At 40.0% G+C, this 8,946-nt stretch overlaps 1 protein-coding gene across 1 annotated transcript; it reads right to left on the bottom strand.

The window, feature by feature from the left end:
- Nucleotides 1–2,683: 2,683 nt before the first annotated feature.
- taf1a (TATA box binding protein (TBP)-associated factor, RNA polymerase I, A) lies at nucleotides 2,684–8,106 on the bottom strand. Its single transcript, XM_079290678.1, has 11 exons — nucleotides 7,914–8,106; nucleotides 7,294–7,492; nucleotides 6,713–6,876; nucleotides 6,268–6,381; nucleotides 5,984–6,185; nucleotides 5,609–5,730; nucleotides 5,178–5,336; nucleotides 4,880–4,946; nucleotides 4,482–4,605; nucleotides 4,207–4,361; nucleotides 2,684–3,506 (listed from the first exon to the last, which is right to left on the bottom strand). The coding sequence occupies exons 2-11, from the start codon at nucleotides 7,415–7,417 to the stop codon at nucleotides 3,481–3,483; spliced, it is 1,257 nt and encodes a 418-aa protein (XP_079146804.1). The 5' UTR covers nucleotides 7,418–7,492; nucleotides 7,914–8,106; the 3' UTR covers nucleotides 2,684–3,480.
- Between the last annotated feature and the right edge of the window lie 840 nt (nucleotides 8,107–8,946).

Here is an 8,946-nt window from a genome sequence, read left to right as displayed (position 1 = left end):
ATACATTTACAGATGACGTCATGTGAAAAGAGGCCCACGTGTTGAGTAAAATCAAGTTTCATCTTTCAGAGACTCAACACTCTTAAATCGGAGATGAACGCCTTACATCAGATACATGTATGTTGCACTTGACTGGAGTGCCCCCTGCAGGAAAGGGCTATAATGACCCAACTACGAAAATACTTTATTTATGTGGCACTTTTCAAAACCGGGGTAGTTCACAGTTACAAATAAAAGAAATGAAGAACATAACAATAGAAAAGAAGAAACTGCAAAAACAAAAATGTAATAAATATATTAATCAAAGCTTCGCAAGATTGTTCAAAGAATACCAATGTACCAAAAAAAGACCAATGTATTTGACGAGTTGGGAGTGAGACCAGGGCGGGTTCGACACTATCAGTGACACCGTCCACATTTGACCCATTCTTGATTTAAAAAAAAATAAGATTACAGCAGCTTTAATATGGGATTTAAAACACTCCACGGAGGTTGTTAATGGCAGTTTGATGACCTGAGCAAAAGCTCACCACAAATATTAAACTCAAGCAGAAATGTTGATTGCCTTTGTTAAAATGTTTATGTTATAGATGCAAGATTTAATTACAAGTCAAACCACCCAAAATACTGTCGAGCAAACCAACAAAGAAAAGGGTATCATCTGTAGATTGTGTCACTGCTGTCTTGCCTTTCTCAGTAATTGATGCCTGCACTGGAATTCTGTCTTGCTCCTTTCTTCAGATTTCAGATCATTCAGGGTTTTTTTTGCCCACTTGTGCTCCAGTTGGCTGGTCTCCACAGAGCTTGAAGGAAAGTCACAACATTCAGATTGTCACTTATCACACTCAGGCACGCAAGAAATTAAACCTCCATAGCCTTAGGTGAATGCTCAGTTGGTCAAGGCATTTTGCATTTCGGAGTCATTACATTGCTGTTCTGCACTGCCTGTCCTCAGCTCGGTTGGGGGGGGGGGGGGGGGCAATGTTTGTCTGTGCAACTGTGTGCATGAGCAACATTTCAGGTCCTAAGTATATGTGATTGACCAGTCCCCAGTGACAATGTGAGATCAGACGTAAACATACGTAGGAGATGAGCTGTTTATTCCGTGGCTGTTTATTCCGTTTTTCCTTTCATTCTGTTTTTCCTTTTTCTTTTTACCTCTCCCTGAAGTTCCCCGAGACTTGACTGACTCCCCTCAAGCAATTTGTGTCGCAGCATCTGCCAGTGTGATGAGTGTGTTGAAGGCCTTTTATTATCAAGCTGTTCAAAGGGGGCCATCATAGGCTTGGAATACACCCATTACACGCTGGCTATTTTGCACCAAAGCAAATTTAATTATGACAAGACTTAAAGCTGACTTCTGTAGGATTTTCATTCATGAGTTTTATTCTCATATAGTTTGATCTTCAGTTGCATTTTTTAAGATTATTTGAACTTCATGTTCTCCTGTTTTATCTCTTTCCTGCTTGTAGCATGCAGCACTGGCGAACACATCAGTGTGTTAAGTTCAAATTGCATGGTTGAATTATCACACTTTCTCCCTCCTTCCCCTCCTCGCTCAAACCACAACAGACTTCAAATGTCTCGCAGAGTTACTGAGATGTTACACTGTCACTGTGCAAGTCTGGATTTTAGGTTACAAATCCTCAGAGACCAGCAGACCAACCAAGCGAGACCCTGAGTCACCAACTGCAGTGTGTGTGTGTGTGTGTGTGTGTGTGTGTATGTGTGCGTGTGTGTGTGCGTATGTGTGCGTGTGTGTGTGTGCGTGTGTGTGTTGTCAGAGGAAGGAGTGAGACTGTAAGAGAAGGGAAAACTCAATTAATGTCAGCCTCACACAACAAAGCAACAGCCAGGACCCCTCTATACGCCAGGCATCAAATTAAAACATCTCTCCTTACATCATTTGTTGTTTTTTATCCGTAGCAAATGGAATCAGTCTGTTTCCAGGGAGGAATTGAAATCTAAAAAAAAAAAACAGGTCCTTTTTGAAATATTTGGTGAGAAAAGACGAGAATCAAATAATTCTAAATGAATACCTCTAGTGATGGAAGAGGTGAGGAGCTGCAAACTACAATTGCCAAACATGCTCCTTTGAGGGACCTTTGAATGGGTTGGAATACAATAGGACCCGAGACAGGAGAGTCTCTACTATTAATCACAAAAATGTGTGCTTAAACGTCACAACAAGCCCCCAACAGAGCCACTCCACGACAGAGAAACGACCGCCTCAACTGTGAGCATCTGTGTTGGTGATTTTTTTTTAAATGAAAAGCTCCAGAAAAATGCATGCTTTAAAAAAAGGTCACAACAAGGACACAATCCAGAGCAGTGACCAGCTCCTAACTCCATCCTCTTCACTGCTCCCTGAGTTCTGAATTTTCAAACGACATGTGTTATGTATTCCCAGATCCCTTCTGCAGCTGCTCCTGTGGTCGGGCAAGTGCTTTGGTTTATGTAATGACTGCAAAGCAACACACACACACACACACATCCACATACAGTACGGCTCACTGAGTTGCTGCATGGCCAACATTGTGGCAAGCCGAAACAGAATCATTACAAACACTTTCACTTATTAAATTGGCCTGCTGCTGGATGCAAGACTTTATTTCATGGTTGGGTCTTTAAAAGGAGGGTGAGCACAGCATTTGAAGGCCAGGATAGCGTCATTACAAACATACAAAATTCTCCTTTTTTTATTGAAATACATGACATCAAAATATACACGCCTCTCAAGATTGACAGTGTTGCATAATACTGCGTGTGTGTGTATGTGTGTAAAATACAAGTTGACCACAAGTAAATTATGATCTCTCACATTCAGGGAAAAATGAGTCATACTGACGCTATTCGCAGCAACCACCTGTCTTTGGTCTGTTCCACTTACTTAAACATTATGCACATAATGTTGCTGAAAGCTCTGTGTTGATTATTCTGGCTGACAACAGACTTGACAAAGAGAATCTCCCTCAGGCTGACTGTGTCGTGACCCTAAATCCCCTCCGAACAGCAGTTACAGGGCAGAATGAGACTCTGCTTCCATTAAATCGTCGACAGAAACCAGCACCGAACAAACATGAACACTGGCATTCAGAGCCACACTCTGCCTAAATTAGGTGGTCGTACCCTTCAGATACTCGGTGCAAAAAGATACTGAACAAGAGCTCCACATAGTGGGCAATGTAGCCTGTGTCTTTACAATGAAAAACTAAAACGCAGGGCACAATTAACTAAGGCTTAAAAAAAGAAATGAATCAAATAGAGAGGTTCATTTTTGTATCATGTGTGTGTGTCAGTGAAGCTAAACAATATTTTATCACTCAAAATAAATCTTGCCAAAATAAACATGTAAAAAAAAAACATGTAAAGACTTTTTCTCTTCGCGAGGAGGCCTCTTTTGTTTCTCCATTCTGGTAGCATCTCAGCTCTGTGCTCGGTTGAGAATGAAAGACATTTGATGTCGTCTTCCAGTTCTTCTCAAGCTGTGTATTTCAGCATCAGATCTGTAAGAAGAAAGACATTGACACATAAAGATCGACATTATATGTACAAATTTAAGATGCCTCATTAACGAATCAATATTTTACCAAAGCATTACAGTTTTCTCTTCATTCAATTAATACACCAACTTCTTTAGAGATCATGAACCATGTGTCATCGTTAAATATTTGCTGAGAGAATCTTGTCATTTTAAATTGTTCCGGGGAGAAATGCACCAATCTGCCTTTTTTCAGTCCTGATACTGGTACCTGGGCTTTGGGTGTCGGCTGATACTGATTACTGATCCAATACCAGTGTTTGACCCACACAGTGAAGCTGTGTGCCTCACTGTGTGGAAGTGACCGGGATCATCCTTTGACGGGTAAGGCAACATCAGGTGTCATCGTGTGACTTTGCCATTTTAAAAAGGGGTAGTTTGGATTCGCCAAAGTCACACAATGACACAAATACAGCTTACACTTGTTTTTAAGTGGGCCTTTCTTGCAGGTAATTTCATTTTGTTGCCAGCCTGATCCACAGCAGCACATTGGTGACTGCCTCCTACTGTAGGTAATACACCGACAATGGATAAGTACCTCATACAAGCCCACTTCAAAAGATCTTTAGTATCCCTTTAAACTGTGAAATCTTGGAATGCAGGGTTTCCCGCGAGAAGTTCGGAAGTTCAGAAGTGATTTTTTTTGCACAAGCACAACTTCTTACCGGGACAAAGGATTTTTGTCAGTGATGCCTTCACTTCCTTGAGCTCCGGGTTCTCCTGAGAGTCTTTACTGGCGTGGAAGCTTGTGAAGTGCAGCGCAGGCCACCAGTCTTTTCTTGGAGCCATCTTTCCAGCGACAGAGTCCCTCCAGTCTCCTCTGTTGCGATTACACAAATATACAGTACGACTGGGATCAGCAACAACAACTGTCTCATAAGAAAAACCTGCAGTCTATCAAAAACAGAGCTTCCAATTTTCCAAACTTTCAATACGCAACTGTAACTGTAGTTTCTGAATAATGGCCTTTAGAAGCTTCCACACATCCAGGTTGCTCCTCCAGCAGGCGAAGTCCAGCATGTCCAGAACGACTCCTAAAGCTTTCTGGGTGTTGGTTTTTTTCTCTGAAAAACAAAAACACATAAAAAATGGATACTATGGAACAAAGGAAATGATACAAGGAGACATGGCTCTGACATAATAGGACATATATTTTCCAAGACCCAACAACACATATTCTTATATCACAATACGCCTCTTGATGTTTCCAGTCAGACATCACTCGGTCAAAAATAACTCAAATTAACGTTTTCTTTCTCATGAATTTGATTCATTTTAATTATGTGTATAGTTAATTATCTGGCATCACTTTTAATTTAACAGCGAATTTGCTTTTACCTGACTGAAGCAGGAGAGAGGTGTACTCCAACATCAACTCGTGGCTTGGGACTGATACATGGAGGACCTACGGCATTAGGAAGCCAAGTTTTATAGATGCATTAGACACAGAGTATTATATATTATATATAGTATTATATTTATATATGTGCCCAACTGTACATCTTATAACCGTAAGGCACAACTTCTAGCTCAACAAAATTGAAATGGTAATTTGAACGCAGTTTCACAGGGATCATATCTCTCTTTATAATACAGTATATCAGTATAGATGCAGTGCTTTTGTACACGGTTATACCTTCAAGACTTTCACCAGTTCACTCTCTGAAGCATTTTGCCGCTTTAAGTACTGGTACAGATAGACATGCGCGTTGGGATTGGGTGGAAAAGTGTTGTCATATGCGTAGTCGTTCAGGACCTTTAAAGCCTCCTCATGATCCTCATAGAACTCCAGCATCTGCCAAAGAGAAACAACCACATTACAAGAAGTAGAGACATTTAGCAAACCTGACAGGAACATTTGAAAACATGAAAGACAAGAAGTTTCGTTCTAAAACCAAGAGCATGAAACGGACTCATGGCATTGGTCTAGTCTAGGGAAGTGAATCTTTTACATTTTTTAAATGTACTTAAATGATTTATCGATTATCAAAATGATTGACTTAATTCTGTTATGATAGCAAACATAGTTTCTTGAATTAAATCAGGCAGTTGGGAATGAGTTCTTACCTCAACGTAACGCAGTATGAAGGGATCCCAGACGCCAGGTTTTTTCAAAATATCCTTTAGATTCACAGAGGCGTGTCTGAAGTAGCTGTTCATGTCTTGGTTTTCACCACAGTTGGGGTACTCTGAAACAGTAGGGTCAGTTCACACAAACAATTAAAGAGATTCGTCAAACATCGAGTTACACCAGAGAGTATGTTGTGTCAAGATTGCACACTCAAATAGGTTTCTGGCAACTTGATCGCCTCTTTACCCGAGTAGTTACTAGGTCTGACTAGTAGGTGGCAGTGTGACATCACACAAGAGCTTGCGTCAGGCCCACGAAACTCACAAGTAAGTAATGGATGCTTTTCGGTGTTGCGCTGTGTATCACCTTACCAGTGGTGTTGATGGAGGAAAACATTTTGTCACACCAGATCATATAATCCAGTAAGCTCCTGTAGGCGTGGATCAGTTTAATCCTCTGATGCTGAGCTGCTGACTCCTTCCCGTGCCTCCAACTTTCAGCGGCAGACAGCTGATGCTTTGCATCCTCGATGTGACCATTATGCAGCAGGTGGAATGAATGTTCCAGAGAGATCTAGAGACGCAAAGGAACAGGTCTCAGATGTCTTTCACTCTTGTAAAGAAGTGTGTGCAGTCAGGTCTAGTCGCTAACGTACCATCAGGAAATGTTTAACTCCCGAGTGTTTCATCCGTTCATAGATGTTGTTGTAGTCTTCCATCTTTGAGTTGGGGTGATGGTGTAGGACCTCAGCGCTCAGTCTCCAAATAAGCTGGAGTTAAAATTGCAAAAAGAGAGTTAATATCAAGGATGAGGAAACTTGCGTAGCTTTTGAGCAAACTGTTTACATAGCTAGTTAAAACAATTATTTACAAATATACTTTTTTTTATACTAATTTTTGCTAATTTCTTTTTTTCCTGGATGACTGTGAAAGAGAATTAAGTTGTGTTTTTAGAAACAGGGCTTTTGTGGAAACTTGTGAAAAGGTTCAAAGTACTGTCTGTTCATGCTGTGCCGTCGGTGGATTTATGTGTAGCAATCAGTGTTCTTGGCTTGTCTGCATGAAACAAAAACATACTCACGCAGACAAAAGCAAACATACCTCCTTGTACTGCAGAGCTGTGCCATTGGTTGTGTCTTCTAACATTTGTGGGTAACATGCCATGTATTCTGCGGCCTCTTGCCACCTATGGTGCAGCAGGGCTTCTCTGATCAGCTCCAGACAGACTCTGGTACTCTTGTGAAAACCAGTTTCCCTCGATGTCTCTTTGGATGAAATAAAGTTGTTATTTTCACGATGAATGCATTTGTCCAAAACATTATTATCTATTATATGTTCTACAGCTCGACTGATACTGGATTTTTGAGGCTGATTTCAATATTCAAGAGTGTAAAAAAACAAAAACATTATCCAATAGTCTTCTTCTTCTTTTTGTTTTTTACATAAACCCCTAACAGAAACAACATTTTCCATAATAATCCTATGATTTATCTTTCTAAAATTCTGGTTTAATTGTACTAAGTTAAACTGATTCTTTATGTATCTTTTGTAATAGATTTTAAGTTATTCATCAGCAAACACATTCACTGATGACAATATGTCTGAAATTGGCCGATATATCAGCCCGGACGATTTATCAGTTTAGCTCTCTTAGATTATATATTGGAAACAGAACAACTCACCTGGATGCATGATATTAACCAGGGGAAGCTTTGATTTCTTCCCTTTTGAAGAGTTGCCGTCTGAGGAATCGTTGTCATCCTCTAAGACCTCAAGAGGCCCGAGCTCTCTTTCCAAGTCATCCATAATGATCACAGCACTCAGGCTCCGGTTGGACAGCTGTCCTTTATCACTTGATCTGATGCTCACTGTGACGGCCACCTACAGGGAGAAAAAATAATAAATAAACTTACTTACAAGACATGAAGATTGCTAGGCATGATAAGCCATGTCTGAACAATTAGTTTAAATAGTAATTCATATCGTGATTGTTTTTGTTCAGAAAACTGTGAAAAGTCCAAGTTGAATTATTCTTAATTAAGGTGTAATGTTAGACACATGAACCCACACCAGTGCTAGTATTGAGTTGTGATATTTTAGACTTCCGTTAACTTTACTATGAGTCGTATGAATGGTGTGACTGTCGAAGAGAAGTGTTACTGTAATTTGAGGCTAACTCACAAGCTAGCTTTCTCACAATCGCTTTGAATAAACGTCACCACCTATAAATCTATTATTGTATTATTTATGTGACAAAAATCACTGTTATTCTCTCGTGAAACAAAGTTGGATGAGTCCCTACCTGCTGAGCAGTACGGTATCGATACTCGGATGGAAGGTAGACAACGTGCCGATGCTAAATTAACAGCTAAGCCTGCACCGGTGAGCTAACATTCAAATCTGACGTACAAATACTCATTCGGTCTCTGCTGTTGTTGATAAATCAATAAGATGCGGTGTCTTCTATTGTAGATTAATGTGACTTCCACATGTTGTTAACTAGTCACCACTTTGCTCGTTGGGCAGTAGCTCAGGAAGTAGACAGAAAAGCTGCGCGCCTATTGGCTGATGTGACCGGAAAAGGCGGAGCTTAGAGCTTCTTTTTTTTTGTCCCCCTACACTGAGGTGAAGGGATGTGACAGAAAATATTCTTGTTTCAGAAACTGGGCTTCTGTATGCTATTTCAGTTTTACACGATTTGTTCCACCTTGATATTTATAATATATATATATATATATATATATATATATATATATATGTCTTATTAATATGTCTCTGAGTGTCATGCTTTTTGTTTTGTGATTTGTATGTGTAATGGTAAATTCCCACTATCTATCTATCTATCTATCTATCCATCCATCCATCCATCTTGAAGTGGTGTGAGCAAACATTAAATGGATTACATGTTGAATGGATCAAAGGTTTTGTTAATGACATGATTATCTCATATAGTTATTTTCAAAACTCAAAATGTTCAAATAGGATCCATTCTTTTGAAACAGAATTGTTGGCAATATGTATTCTCTACATTATGGATCGGCATCACATATTGATTTTCCTTTTCAATATTAGGTAACAGTTTTGTTATGATTTTAAGCCCATTTACCACCCTCAACAAACTGCATTTTCTGTGATTTACTGTCGCTACAGTGCACCTTTAATCCTCTGGGTGAATATCCCTGGGTTTCAGTCTCCTAGTTACATAGTTTGGTGCATTTTGCAGATGTATTGGATGACTCCAGGAGAAACTGCACACTGACTGACGAGGCTGAGTCCTTGTGCAGTTTTACCACTGCACCAGGGTGGGATCGTTTCTCACAGTCACACGGAGCAGC

The sequence above is a fragment of the Melanostigma gelatinosum genome, assembly GCF_949748355.1.
Source record: "Melanostigma gelatinosum genome assembly, chromosome: 19".
Lineage (NCBI taxonomy): Eukaryota > Metazoa > Chordata > Actinopteri > Perciformes > Zoarcidae > Melanostigma > Melanostigma gelatinosum.
This window is presented reverse-complemented; position numbering and strand designations above follow the sequence as displayed.

Excerpts from the sequence above, each read along its gene's own strand:
- taf1a (XM_079290678.1), bottom strand. The coding sequence starts at position 7,417 with ATGGATGACTTGGAAAGAGAGCTCGGGCCTCTTGAGGTCTTAGAGGAT. Across the intron at positions 4,606-4,879 it reads CTCTCTCCTGCTTCAGTCAG|AGAAAAAAACCAACACCCAG; the intron begins GTAAAAGCAAAT and ends TTTGTTTTTCAG. Across the intron at positions 4,362-4,481 it reads ATTCAGAAACTACAGTTACA|AGGAGACTGGAGGGACTCTG; the intron begins GTTGCGTATTGA and ends TAATCGCAACAG.